A 13885-nucleotide genomic window follows, 5' to 3' on the forward strand; every position below is an offset into this window, starting at 1 on the left:
TAAGGATGCGTCGCACAGGGTCCGCGTCAAAAAAGTATTGATTTCTAATATTTTAAGACGAGCCAAAAATTCATCGATTATACATTTTAATAGTACATTGCTTACAGAATCTTTTGGTACCTAGCAGACACCAGCGTACAAACATTTTCATTTGCTATACATAAATTAAGGATGCGTCGCATAGGGTCATCGGCATAAATGTTTCGATTTCTAATATTTAAAGACGAGCCAAAAATTCATCGATTATACATTTTAATAGTACACTGATTACAGAATCTGTTGATACCAAACAGACACCAGCGTACAAATTTTTTTACTTGATATACATAAAACAAGGTTGCGTCGCATAGGGTCAGCGGTAAAAAAGTATCGATTTCTAATATTTTAAGACGAGCCAAAAATTCATCGATTATACATTTTAATACTACATTGATTACAGAATCTTTTGGTACCATGCAGACACCAGCGTACAAATTTTTTAATACGATAAACATAAAATAAGGATGCGTCGCACAGGGTCAGCGTCAAAAAAGTATCGATTTCTAATATTTTAAGACGAGCCAAAAATTCATCGATTATACATTTTAATAGTACATTGATTATAGAATCTTTTGGTACCATGCAGACAACAGCGTACAAATTTTTTAATACGATAAACATAAAATAAGGATGCGTCGCACAGGGTCCGCGTCAAAAAAGTATCAATTTCTAATATTTTAAGACGAGCCAAAAATTCATCGATTATACATTTTAATAGTACATTGATTACAGAATCTTTTGGTACCAAGCAGACAACAGCGTACAAACTTTTTCATTTGCTATACATAAATTAAGGATGCGTCGCATAGGGTCAGCGGCATAAATGTATCAATTTCTAATATTTTAAGACGAGCCAAAAATTCATCGATTATACATTCTAATAGTACATTAATTACAGAATCATTTGGTACCAAACAGACATCAGCGTACAAATTTTTTAACTTGATATACATAAAATAAGGTTGCGTCGCATGGAGTCAGCGGTAAAGAAGGATCGATTTCTAATATTTTAAGACGAGCCAAAAATTCATCGATTATACATTTTAATAGTACATTGATTACAGAATCATTTGGTACCAAACAGACACCAGCGTACATATTTTTTAACTTGATATACATAAAATAAGGTTGCGTCGCATAGGGTCAGCGGCATAAATGTATCAATTTCTAATATTTTAAGACGAGCCAAAAATTCATCGATTATACATTCTAATAGTACATTAATTACAGAATCATTTGGTACCAAACAGACATCAGCGTACAAATTTTTTAACTTGATATACATAAAATAAGGATGCGTCGCACAGGGTCGGCGTCAAAAAAGTATCGATTTCTAATATTTTAAGACGAGCCAAAAATTCATCGATTATACATTTTAATAGTACATTGATTACAGAATCTTTTGGTACCATGCAGACACCAGCGTACAAATTTTTTAACTTGATATACATAAAATAAGGTTGCGTCGCATGGGGTCAGCGGTAAAGAAGGATCGATTTCTAATATTTTAAGACGAGCCAAAAATTCATCGATTATACATTTTAATAGTACATTGATTACAGAATCTTTTGGTACCATGCAGACTCCAGCATACAAATTTTTTAATATGATAAACATAAAATAAGTATGCGTCGCACAGGGTCCGCGTCAAAATAGTATCGATTTCTAATATTTTAAGACGAGCCAAAAATTCATCGATTATACATTTTAATAGTACATTGATTATAGAATCTTTTGGTACCATGCAGACAACAGCGTACAAATTTTTTAATACGATAAACATAAAATAAGGATGCGTCGCACAGGGTCCGCGTCAAAAAAGTATAAATTTCTAATATTTTAAGACGAGCCAAAAATTCATCGATTATACATTTTAATAGTACATTGATTACAGAATCTTTTGGTACCAAGCAGACAACAGCGTACAAACTTTTTCATTTGCTATACATAAATTAAGGATGCGTCGCATAGGGTCAGCGGCATAAATGTATCAATTTCTAATATTTTAAGACGAGCCAAAAATTCATCGATTATACATTCTAATAGTACATTAATTATAGAATCATTTGGTACCAAACAGACATCAGCGTACAAATTTTTTAACTTGATATACATAAAATAAGGATGCGTCGCACAGGGTCCGCGTCAAAAAAGTATCAATTTCTAATATTTTAAGACGAGCCAAAAATTCATCGATTATACATTTTAATAGTACATTGATTACAGAATCTTTTGGTACCAAGCAGACAACAGCGTACAAACTTTTTCATTTGCTATACATAAATTAAGGATGCGTCGCATAGGGTCAGCGGCATAAATGTATCAATTTCTAATATTTTAAGACGAGCCAAAAATTCATCGATTATACATTCTAATAGTACATTAATTACAGAATCATTTGGTACCAAACAGACATCAGCGTACAAATTTTTTAACTTGATATACATAAAATAAGGATGCGTCGCACAGGGTCCGCGTCAAAAAAGTATCGATTTCTAATATTTTAAGACTAGCCAAAAATTCATCGATTATACATTTTAATAGTACATTGATTACAGAATCTTTTGGTACCATGCAGACTCCAGCGTACAAATTTTTTAATATGATAAACATAAAATAATTATGCGTCGCACAGGGTCCGCGTCAAAATAGTATTGATTTCTAATATTTTAAGACGAGCCAAAAATTCATCGATTAGACATTTTAATAGTACATTGATTACAGAATCTTTTGGTACCATGCAGACACCAGCGTACAAATTTTTTAATACGATAAACATAAAATAAGGATGCGTCGCACAGGGTCCGCGTCAAAAAAGTATCGATTTCTAATATTTTAAGACGAGCCAAAAATTCATCGATTATACATTTTAATAGTACATTGATTATAGAATCTTTTGGTACCATGCAGACAACAGCGTACAAATTTTTTAATACGATAAACATAAAATAAGGATGCGTCGCACAGGGTCCGCGTCAAAATAGTATCGATTTCTAATATTTTAAGACGAGCCAAAAATTCATCGATTATACATTTTAATAGTACATTGATTACAGAATCTTTCGGTACCATGCAGACACCAGCGTACAAATTTTTTAATACGATAAACATAAAATAAGGATGCGTCGCACAGGGTCCGCGTCAAAAAAGTATCAATTTCTAATATTTTAAGACTAGCCAAAAATTCATCGATTATACATTCTAATAGTACATTAATTACAGAATCATTTGGTAAAAAACAGACATCAGCGTACAAATTTTTTAACTTGATATACATAAAATAAGGATGCGTCGCACAGGGTCCGCGTCAAAAAAGTATCGATTTCTAATATTTTAAGACGAGCCAAAAATTCATCGATTATACATTTTAATAGTACATTGATTACAGAATCTTTTGGTACCATGCAGACTCCAGCGTACAAATTTTTTAATATGATAAACATAAAATAAGTATGCGTCGCACAGGGTCCGCGTCAAAATAGTATTGATTTCTAATATTTTAAGACGAGCCAAAAATTCATCGATTATACATTTTAATAGTACATTGATTACAGAATCTTTTGGTGCCATGCAGACACCAGCGTACAAATTTTTTAATTCGATAAACATAAAATAAGGATGCGTCGCACAGGGTCCGCGTCAAAAAAGTATCGATTTATAATATTTTAAGACGAGCCAAAAATTCATCGATTATACATTTTAATAATACATTGATTATAGAATCTTTTGGTACCATGCAGACACCAGCGTACAAATTTTTTAATACGATAAACATAAAATAATGATGCGTCGCACAAGTTCCGCGTCAAAAAAGTATCAATTTCTAATATTTTAAGACGAGCCAAAAATTCATCGATTATACATTTTAATAGTACATTGATTACAGAATCTTTTGGTACCAAGCAGACAACAGCGTACAAACTTTTTCATTTGCTATACATAAATTAAGGATTCGTCGCATAGGGTCAGCGGCATAAATGTATCAATTTCTAATATTTTAAGACGAGCCAAAAATTCATCGATTATACATTCTAATAGTACATTAATTACAGAATCATTTGGTACCAAACAGACATCAGCGTACAAATTTTTTAACTTGATATACATAAAATAAGGATGCGTCGCACAGGGTCCGCGTCAAAAAAGTATCGATTTCTAATATTTTAAGACGAGCCAAAAATTCATCGATTATACATTTTAATAGTACATTGATTACAGAATCTTTTGGTACCAAGCAGACACCAGCGTACAAACATTTTCATTTGCTATACATAAATTAAGGATGCGTCGCATAGGGTCATCGGCATAAATGTTTCGATTTCTAATATTTAAAGACGAGCCAAAAATTCATCGATTATACATTTTAATAGTACACTGATTACAGAATCTTTTGGTACCAAACAGACACCAGCGTACAAATTTTTTAACTTGATATACATAAAACAAGGTTGCGTCGCATAGGGTCAGCGGTAAAAAAGTATCGATTTCTAATATTTTAAGACGAGCCAAAAATTCATCGATTATACATTTTAATAGTACATTGATTACAGAATCTTTTGGTACCATGCAGACACCAGCGTACAAATTTTTTAACTTGTTATACTTAAAACAAGGTTGCGTCGCATAGGGTCAGCGGTAAAAAAGTATCGATTTCTAATATTTTAAGACGATTTTTGGTAATCGTTTGGTAAATAATATGTTTTAAATAATGTAATATATAATTCCTTAAACTCAATTAATATTTATAACAGCTATCAGCTGATTTCTGTCAAAAAATATTAATCGAGTTTAAGGAATTATATATTATTTTAATTTTTATAACATATTTTTATTTTAAAATTTAATTGGCAATGTAATGCTTTAATCATCTGATTTCTGTAAAAAAATATTAATGAAGTTTAAACAAACTTTATATAAATACATCATACTTTTTTTAATAAAATCAAGGAATGGCATAACGCGCGCTTGTGTTATTCTAGTCTTTTTCTAAAAAAGACTTATTAAGTCGATTCTCGCAAGTATTGTTGCCTCTTTTCCGCAAAAATATTAATCAAAATTTAATGTATTATAACATATTATTTAAAACATGTCATTATTTTATTTAATTTTATTTTGGACTTACTGTCATACTGCTAACTGCTAACCCTCACGATGACAGTCTCTTCATGCTACAAATATAACACATAAGGCGAATGTCAAAAATATTAATCAAGTTTAAAGTATTATAACATATTATTTAAAACATATTATTATTTTATTTTATTTTATTTTGGACTAACTGTCAAACTCCTAACTGCTAACCCTCGTGATGACAGCCTTTCGATGCTACGAATATAACACAACGCGAATCGACAGAGAGCCAATCAGCATCGCGGAAAAGCGACAACAATGTCAATAACATGCCTTTTTTAAAAAGGGGATATCTAATGGTAATTAGATTAGATTTAGAAATTTTTTTATAAAATCAATATATGCTATTATACTTGGGATAATTTTGATGCGTAAGCATCGAACATATGTCCTACCCGAAAATGTCGAAGTAAAGGTATTAATCCTGATGTCTTCTCTACACGAAATTATCAAAAACTGACAATATAAATAAAGATTTAACATTTTTTCTTTTTTTAATTATTTGTATATTTCTTAAAGCATAAATATAGCAAGAAGCTAATAAAATTTTTAATACAATTTTTGATGATTACAAATTATGACATATAATTTGCACAGGAAATAAAAAATAATAAGAGATACGTTGCAATTTACAGATTTATTTATCTGATATTTTATCGTTTTTAAATACAGCTAGATTAAATTATTTTCTCTGATAGAATTGTTAGCTCGAAATTACGCCATTGATCGAATGAGAAATAATGTTGCAGGATTATAATGATGCTAATTCAGATTCAATATATTATAAAAAACATTCGAAATTTTTATTCCAAATACTTCCGCGAAATATTTTCTTGCATCTCGTTTCAAAATTAATATATGAATTCATTATCATTAATCGTAACATCTTATGTATGGAAGATACATTCTGTTGGAAGGCACATTAGGATATATGCATGTCGACGAAGTTGTCCTTGTTTTTAAAGATTGTGCCCCATGAGCCATATTTGTCATTTTTCTTTGAGGCTTGCTGTTGTTGATATTGTTGCTGTTGTTCTCTTGACGATGTATGTTTTTCCTTGTCTTTCCTGTAATTTAGAAGAACTGGATTATAAAATACTTTTTTTTACATAGTTAGGCCCAAAAAATTCATTGTCTTGTCATGTATTGTCAAGTTCAAGATTCTAACTAATCTTTAAAAAATCTTAATCACTTATGGTTTATTAAAAAATATTAATAAATAAAAGTTTGAATGTTTTTGATAACCTAGCTGACTTGACTTGATTTAAATATTAAGCAGTTATTAAAGTAAAATGCAAATATGAGGAATCGCAACGAAGAAGAGGCTCCGCCACTCCTTCTACACTTTTATTTTACACACACAAATTTTTCTAATTTAATCTATATAATTTTTTTTCAATATTTTACAGTAAACATTTTTACAAAATTAACTCACAAATTAAAATTCACACATTTATTATTTTTAGTTAATAAATGTAAATGTTATACATACTTAATGTCTTGATAAGGTCCTTTAATCGCGGACTCGCTTATGTCGGTGTATACCATTTTTTTATTTTCTATTTTGGCTCTGATGAACTATTTTATTTCTTTGATATTCTGGTCTTTAATTAAACCACTCAAATTGAAAGCAGTCTGCACTGACAGGCTGATAAGCGATCGCTTAGAGATAGTTCGTTGGATTTACTTTCGAGTACCACTCGGAAATTATCGTTCACCGCAAAAAATTATCGATCGTTTTTATTGCTGCGAAAAAATAAAAGAAAACATTTTATTTCTATTCTAAACTTAAAAATCTGTCTTCTCGTAAAAAGGTATTTGCAATTATTATTCTATATTTGTAATTACTCTATGGAACGTGATGTAAATGAACCAGGACTAATAATTCAAGCCGATTTCCAACGTTGCCTCGTCGACTTCCTTTACGTGTTCCAAGATTTTTAGCCAGTCTGTGAAAAAATAGAAGAATCATAAAAATCATAAAGTAGGAACAATATTTTTTAAAGCCATAATTTTATATACCGATAATATAAGCTTTCAAAATATAATATAATATAATATAATACATGTATATATAATTGACACACAAATCGAGAGATATTCTATTAGATACGCATGCGTCAGTTAATTAATTAAAATGCCTGATTTTTATCTAAGATCGCAGAAATTTCCATGCGATATTTCCATACGACATGAACTATATAATTAATGATTCAGATTCATGTAAGAAATGAAAGAGAGAATGTGGAAAGAAGATAGAAATAACTGATGATGTAAACTTCTTGTTGCAACATTCTTCTTTAAAAACCAGAACCTCGGTGTATATGAGTTCCTCAATTTTTATTACATTAATTTAAAAAAAGAATACTTTTTTAAATTTATGTTTATATTTAGAAAAATATTAGGAGATATAATTCGTTTTAATAATATTCGTCAATAGAATTCAGAGAGGAGAAAGACCAAAACAATGAATATATTAAAATAAAAGCACGAACTTTTTACAATCTTTTTGATTTCTTATCACAAAGAAAAAACAAGTGTAAAATTGTAAAAAATTAAAAATGCTTCTTAAACTATATTATCGAATAATTTTCTGCTTACCTGACACTAGGTAGAAATGTTGGGGAATTTCCTTGACAATCTAAGATCTTGCACCTCATGGACACATAAGTCTTCGCAGCTGCTGCGAAATTTAACTTGATAACGTGTGATTGAGAAGCTCTGCAGTATTTAATACGTTCTTCGTTGATCAAATCAATCGAATAAAAAAGAACCGAATTTTTACTTAAATCTTGAAGTTTGGAAACAAACGTTACAATCTTCGAAAAAGACTAAGGAAGACTGTTGGTTCTCCAGCGAACCTGCTGCTTTTACATAGTCACCAGCATTCCCCTACCTTGCTCATCGAGCGTCATCATTGCAGGTGGGGATACTATATAGTTATTTGATAAACGTAACAATGGACACTCGTGGTTACAATTTTTTATTTATACGTTTATTGTTCATAAGCATACATTTTCGGTTAAAAGTGAGCAATAAACTACTGATTTCTCTCGATTCATCGGAAATAATGCGCGAATGTAAACATATTTGTAAAACAATAAATCAATTCACTTACATTCACTTACATTAAACTTACACAATTTTACCGTATTGCAAATAGAAGTAAAGAAGAAATAAATAGATAAATAGAAGATTCTGACTTTTTCCAGAAACAATGTCTTTTATTGTGTACATGTCATTTTATTGGTTCAGACTATATTGGTTCGACTTTTTCCATCGAGTTCTCCATTCTCATCAAGTTCTTCAGTTCCCCCCCTTAACATTATATCGTAGCAAGTTACTTCATTTACATTAATAAGACATTTCATATGTTCATTAATAATTCATAAAATCATTAAGAGATCTTATAATACCTCTAGTAGTCCTTGTTTAGTTCGTATAGCTTAATCTAAAAATTTTTAACTGTTCTTATTATAAATAATTATATATATATGGCTCGTATGTTGCAAACGCAATAATGTATTATAAAAGACCCAAAGTAACGAGCAATTAAATGGTTGTCAAATTATTAAAAGACTTTTAAAATAAATCAATTTCTTTAATCAAACATACTTAAATCTGATATAAACGTTTCGACTTTACTTAGTCTTCTTCAGTATAAATTCAGTAAAAAAAACATGTAATCATAATAAATAAATAGTCGCTATTAAAGTTGTCACATTACGGTGTATAAATGTGTAATAAATAAAATTGAAATTGAAACGGTGATATTTAAAAGGGAATTTCTCGTAACGCATTGTAAGGTCAGCATCTCATATTTATTTATTATGATTACATGTTTTTTTACTGAATTTATACTGAAGAAGACTAAGTAAAGTCGAAACGTTTATATCAGATTTAAGTATGTTTGATTAAAGAAATTGATTTATTTTAAAAGTCTTTTAATAATTTGACAACCATTTAATTGCTCGTTACTTTGGGTTTTACTGTTTACAACAAAAAAATTAAAATATATATTTAAAAAAATTCTTTAAGATTAATTTTAAATTAAAAAAAGGGAATAATCGAAAAAGATATCATTCTAAATTCTAAGTATGATGGGCATAATTTGTATTAGGTAATTTTAAGTAATTTGAAGTAGTATTAGGTAATCTTAAGTAATCTGAGGTAATTTAAAGGTAATCCGTATCAAGGGTAATTTTTGTACACTATAACCACTAGTGACCAACCCCTCGGGAATTATATATATACACACATTTTATTCGATTAAAATAAAAAAATATAAATAAATATAAATAAAATAAAAACTTTATTTCTATTTATATATACGTTCATATAATTCTGTCACTTCGTCATTCATTTATATGTAATAAATATGTCTCTTTTGATCTTTATTCAATCAAGCTGCGAGTCACAATCATGGATGTTTTTTAGTGGAAGATATAGTGCGGGTCAACAAAATAAAACGCGCTAAAATCGGATATCGATGAAACTTTTATTGCAGAACGATTCTGCACGTGTAATATACTTTTTATTTTCACGACGAAGTAGTTGTATTAGTGCGCGCCGTGCCCATTGAACAGAATAAATTATACTCAAGGGAAAATAAGAATCGGCGTGTGTAGCTTAAAGGTAAACTAGAATCTGATGCAATCTGACTCACCATGTCATCAGGATGCATGTAGTGTCGCAAAATTCCTCCCTATCATATATATGTTACATTGTTACATATGGAAAAGTTTAGCGGAAGCGAAATGTATATATCGAATGTATCGAAATGTGTACATATCGAATATATCGAAATATAAATGTCGAATTTAAAGAGCATATTTTCCGCAAGATTATTCATTGAAAATAGCAAATAATTAAGCAAGATATTTAAAAATTGAAATCTTTATAATTTATTTTTTATAAATCTTATTCGCATGTCAATTTTTTCATCAAAATTTTAGTAGAATTAAGAATTAAGAAAATAAATATCTTCAATATGCATGATTAAAACTTAATTAGTTTTTATAATTTAATTTTCCTATCAAATTTTAACAAAACTAGCGATTATTATGATTTTCATATATATATATAATAGGTAAAATACTGAATCTCCTCCTCCCTCTCTCACACATGTACACTTTGAATCACGTTACGAACTCTTTTAGTCTCTGAAATACTTTAAAGTATTGCATATTCATTTCTGATTAGATTCATTTAGATTCATTTAGATTCAGTTTTTATACTGTGTTATTCATACTTCTATGTTGACGTTTTTTGTTAGTATACGCTAACTTTTTTGTCTTCAGTATGACTATTACACTATCGTTAATAGATTTCTATTTCTATCAGTTATTATCTATTTCTATCAGTTCTCAACAATTTTCAACATGCGATTACAGAAGTTTTTGAATGCAAGAGGAAGAGCTTGTATTTTATTGTTTAACTTTATTATAATTATAATACTAAAAATATTAACATTTTTTAACATGATATGTCAAGGTAAAAGTATTAAAGTTGATAATTAAACTAATTACATTTTAGGATTTTTAATTTTAAAAAACAGAAAATTCTCAAAAGAGGCAGCATGTGATTCAAAGTAGATGTGATTTAGGACTCTAGCCACTATAATATGAAAATCAAAATGAGATGTAACTTTTTTGTATGTTTTATTAAAAAATAATAATTAGGATAAAATTCATATGAGATAACTTTACTCAACAATGTTATAAATTTTTTATAAATATAAATCGAAATTGATCATTAGAAAATATTTTGTAATTAATTTAATTATAATTCAATCAATAATTCATTTAATCATAATTATGCATAATATATACAATAAGAGAACTTACAATAATATTTGTCTAGCTAGCTGAAACACTACAACTTTTTGCAGGAGTCAAATTGATTAAATTATTCGAATATTCTGCTAATTCGGTGACACTAATTCTACCACGTTGTTGTACAAACTTGGCAACAGATTGAAGTTCATCTTCTGATATATAAATAAATTTCCCTCTGTCATCAATTACTCCAGTCAAATTACCATTTGCTTGCAATTCTTGAATTCTTTCTACAACGCTAGAGGTCTTTAAACCAAAATGTGCAGCTAGGTCTTCTAAGATTAGCACTTTATTCTGCTTTATATATGTGAGAAATTCTTGCAATAAATTTTCTTCATCCTCTTTGTTTTCCTCTTCGTAACCTTCTTCTTCGATGTTAAAGGCTTCTTTCATCTTCAAGTATTCTTCATATTCTTTCTTTTCTTTCTCCTCTCTAGCTCTTTTTTCTGCTTCCTCTATTCGCAGTTCGTCTGCACGTTCCTTCTCGGTCTGTTTGTCCCTCTCTTCTTGTAAAAGTTGCTCTCGTTTTTTACGCTCTTCTCTATCTCGTTCAGCTGCCTCCCTCTGTAGCTTTTTCTCAGCTTTAGCTGCTAGCTTTGCCCGTTTTTTTGTTCCTACTTTATGATCGGGCAATTCTATTTTCTCATCTGCATCATCATTATGTTCATCGACTTGTCCATCATCTTCTTCATACGATTGGTGATTAGCATTTCCTTGCATACGATGTCTAACATTTCTAACACCAGCTGCTCTTCTTATCGGCCGACCTTGTACTGCAGCATTTTGATCATTTACACGTGTTTTCTGGATACCTAGAAAATAAAACTGGTTAGTTTATCGATTGACTATATGGTAATAATTTTTCTTTAACAAACAAGATCTTAAATTTTTTAAGTGACTTAAGTCAACTTGATTCGATTAACTTTTCGTGAAAAACATAAATCATCGATTTGATATAAACTAACATTTAATCAACTATTAAAAAAACTATTTAAAAAAAATTGTTTCAAGATCAGTCTGAGGTTATATGACAGAAGTATTACAAAGTGTAATTTTATGCATAAGAATAAAGCAATTTTTGACGTTTAAAGAAAGCTATCGCTAAATGACAACGTACTTTCGGATCTACGTTGTAGGAAAATGATACATATGATAATTAATACAATAATCGTCGATGAGACGAATATCAACAGATTCACGTCCATTTTTACTTGACAGGTTATGATTCGGACAGATGACTCGCAGCGAAGATCGATAAATCGCGCCATCTAACTATCGACAGTATCGATAATCGAAGTTGATGACGCCACCATCGATATCTATCAATGGCCGCCTGTTTGTTGTCACCCTACCTCTCTGACGAAAGGTGACGTGTATTCCGTCTGTTATGCGTACGAACGTTTATTCGTGATTTGATATTGTTAATCTGTCATCGATAATACATATTGCGCGAAACATGTTAAAACACGGAAGTATCTTTGTCGTTTTTTTATGCATTCTTAAATTCGGAACCGGTTTGTATTTCCACATTGGCGAGACGGAGCGAAAATGCTTCATCGAGGAGATTCCCGATGATACTACTGTCTTAGGTAAAGTTCAATACTAAATACTTCGCTAAATATTATAATTTAGCGGTGCCATAAAATAGAATCCTTTGACAAGAATCTCATTTCAATTCGTTACCATATATGTACAAATGTATGTAAATTATATTGTGTAATGCAGGTGGTCTCCTCTGAATGCTTAATTATTTTCCAGAGATATTAAAGATTCGAGGAGATTATCACACGAGAAGTTCACTATAAAGTTTCATTTCATTTTATTCTGTCTTTGCAGTCAATTACAAAGTAGAACTTTATGATCCGAGAAGTGGGGGCTTCATGCCGAGTAGTCCTGGCATTGGTATGCATGTCGAAGTAAAAGATCCTGACGACAAGCCCATTCTCTCAAGAGTTTACAGTTCCGAAGGTCGAATTTCCTTCACTTCGCACACACCAGGAGAACATGTCATTTGCTTATATTCGAACAGTACCGCATGGTTTAGTGGTACTCAATTGGTAAAGTATATACATTTATTATTAAACTGAATTGAAATGTAAAAATATGAAAAATAAGATGAAAAATAGTTCACAAATTAAACAATATAATTAAACTGTCTCTATTTGCAGAGAGTACATCTGGATATTCAAGTAGGAGAACACGCGATCGATTATGCCAATGTAGCGCAGAAGGAAAAGTTATCAGAGCTTCAATTAAGAATACGCCAACTTTTGGACCAAGTCGGACAAATAACCAAAGAACAAAATTACCAGAGGGTATGAAACAAATTGCATAATTTCCACATAAAGCAATGTGTTATGTAACATAAAAGAAATTAACAATTATTATAAATGCATTTATATTTTTTAGTATCGGGAAGAGCGCTTTAGACAAACCTCGGAAAGCACCCATCGCCGTGTATTTTGGTGGTCTTTGACTCAAACGGTGGTTGTCTTAATTATGGGCGCATGGCAAATGAGGCATCTGAAGAGTTTCTTTGAAGCAAAGAAACTAGTTTAATTGTTTAAGTAAAACATTAAACTTATCAACAACAATATCATTGTAGCTTCAGACAATTTCCATCAACATTTTTTCAGAAGACCTTGTCCACATTACATTTACATGGAATTGGTAATTTCCTACAATTGATGAACTTGTGATTATCTAAAATTGTGTAATATGTAATAAATTATAATATCATAAAATATATCTTAAATAAGATATATTTTATTTTATTTACTCTTTGCTTTTCTCTATAGAATTAAACATTTTTTTTTTAATTTATCAAAATTCCGTATCCATAAACACTATAAAATATCTTAATTACACATATATAAACT

General features: G+C 30.0%; 2 protein-coding genes and 1 long non-coding RNA gene across 3 annotated transcripts; 1 reads left to right on the top strand and 2 right to left on the bottom strand.

The window, feature by feature from the left end:
- Nucleotides 1–5950: 5950 nt before the first annotated feature.
- Nucleotides 5951–8021, bottom strand: LOC145949132 (uncharacterized). Its single transcript, XR_014427548.1, has 4 exons — nucleotides 7771–8021; nucleotides 7018–7118; nucleotides 6662–6915; nucleotides 5951–6236 (listed from the first exon to the last, which is right to left on the bottom strand). It is a non-coding gene; the product is annotated as an uncharacterized LOC145949132 (long non-coding RNA).
- Nucleotides 8022–10808: 2787 nt separating this feature from the next.
- Ddrgk1 (DDRGK domain containing 1) lies at nucleotides 10809–12257 on the bottom strand. The gene is made up of 2 exons (XM_083031405.1): nucleotides 12124–12257; nucleotides 10809–11818 (listed from the first exon to the last, which is right to left on the bottom strand). The coding sequence occupies exons 1-2, from the start codon at nucleotides 12209–12211 to the stop codon at nucleotides 11028–11030; spliced, it is 879 nt and encodes a 292-aa protein (XP_082887531.1). The 5' UTR covers nucleotides 12212–12257; the 3' UTR covers nucleotides 10809–11027.
- Nucleotides 12258–12318: 61 nt separating this feature from the next.
- On the top strand, nucleotides 12319–13768 carry Eca (transmembrane p24 trafficking protein eclair). The gene is made up of 4 exons (XM_083031418.1): nucleotides 12319–12595; nucleotides 12843–13063; nucleotides 13175–13321; nucleotides 13416–13768. The coding sequence occupies exons 1-4, from the start codon at nucleotides 12463–12465 to the stop codon at nucleotides 13563–13565; spliced, it is 651 nt and encodes a 216-aa protein (XP_082887544.1). The 5' UTR covers nucleotides 12319–12462; the 3' UTR covers nucleotides 13566–13768.
- The last annotated feature ends 117 nt before the right edge of the window (nucleotides 13769–13885 follow it).

Source organism: Prenolepis imparis, unplaced genomic scaffold (genome assembly GCF_030444845.1).
Source record: "Prenolepis imparis isolate NDT839.2.m4 unplaced genomic scaffold, iyPreImpa1.0 SCAF_1, whole genome shotgun sequence".
NCBI lineage: Eukaryota > Metazoa > Arthropoda > Insecta > Hymenoptera > Formicidae > Prenolepis > Prenolepis imparis.

Bases quoted from the DNA above. Each gene is read 5' to 3' on its own strand.
- Ddrgk1 (XM_083031405.1), bottom strand. From the start codon at position 12,211: ATGGACGTGAATCTGTTGATATTCGTCTCATCGACGATTATTGTATTA. The intron at 11,819-12,123 runs GTACGTTGTCAT...TTTATTTTCTAG, and splicing joins CCTACAACGTAGATCCGAAA to GTATCCAGAAAACACGTGTA.
- Eca (XM_083031418.1), top strand. From the start codon at position 12,463: ATGTTAAAACACGGAAGTATCTTTGTCGTTTTTTTATGCATTCTTAAA. The intron at 12,596-12,842 runs GTAAAGTTCAAT...CTGTCTTTGCAG, and splicing joins CGATGATACTACTGTCTTAG to TCAATTACAAAGTAGAACTT. The intron at 13,322-13,415 runs GTATGAAACAAA...TATATTTTTTAG, and splicing joins AAGAACAAAATTACCAGAGG to TATCGGGAAGAGCGCTTTAG.